The 789-nt window shown below is 41.1% G+C and overlaps 1 protein-coding gene across 1 annotated transcript in view; it reads left to right on the top strand.

Annotated features, from left to right (window-relative positions):
• Positions 1-285: 285 nt before the first annotated feature.
• Positions 286-789, top strand: part of LOC115232520 (GTP-binding protein Rhes) — a 151,117-nt gene continuing 150,613 nt past the window's right edge. Inside the window, exon 1 of the mRNA XM_029802429.2 lies at positions 286-789. This exon is cut by the window's right edge and continues 170 nt beyond it. Within this exon, the coding sequence (XP_029658289.2) occupies positions 526-789 (264 nt within the window). The 5' untranslated portion in view covers positions 286-525.

The following is a 789-nucleotide window of genomic DNA, read 5'->3' as shown; positions in this document are numbered from 1 at the left end:
TACACATTGATATTTACAAAGGCAAGTGCGCACACATGCCTGCATGCATTCATACGAACAAACATTACGTTACATTACATGCATACATTCTCATATGCACTTCGCGCATGCACTCGCATACACGAATACGCGTTTTGCCGCCGCCGCTACGATCAGAGCACGCAGACACATGCTCATGCATTCACACATCTACAGACACCGATAAATAGATAGGTAGAAAAAGTCACATACACATACATACATATACATATATATATATACATATATATATATATATATATATATATATATATATACACACATATATATATATGTATATATGCATCTATATATGTATATGTATGCACGTATGCGTGTAGATAAATGAATAAGTAAGGCTTGGTAGTGAATAGATAGACAGGCCTGTAAATAGTGGCTGCAATAAAGACGAGAAGGAGTTAGGAAAAACAGGGAGTATAGCAAAAATAAATAAATAAATAAAAAGAGAAGACAAAGTACAAAGGACCAAAGGATTTTGGTGGTGCAATGGCGGCAGTAACAGTCGCAGCGGCGGCCACAGGAAGAGACGTGAAAGGAAAGAGAGATATATGGAGACACATCACCAACGGTGAGGCGTTCGCCAACGCGAGACAGCAGGAACACGAACAGGCGAAACACCATCTCGTGTTAACACCGACGAATAACCACCTGAAAACACCGCGAGCAGTACCACCATCACCACCGCCAACACCATCATCGATATCAACAACAACAACAGCAGCAACAACAGCATCGGCACCGTCATCACCG

The sequence above is a fragment of the Octopus sinensis genome, linkage group LG2 (assembly GCF_006345805.1).
Source record: "Octopus sinensis linkage group LG2, ASM634580v1, whole genome shotgun sequence".
Taxonomy (NCBI): domain Eukaryota; kingdom Metazoa; phylum Mollusca; class Cephalopoda; order Octopoda; family Octopodidae; genus Octopus; species Octopus sinensis.
Note: the sequence above shows the minus strand (reverse complement) of the source record. Positions and strands in the feature narration are given on the sequence as shown.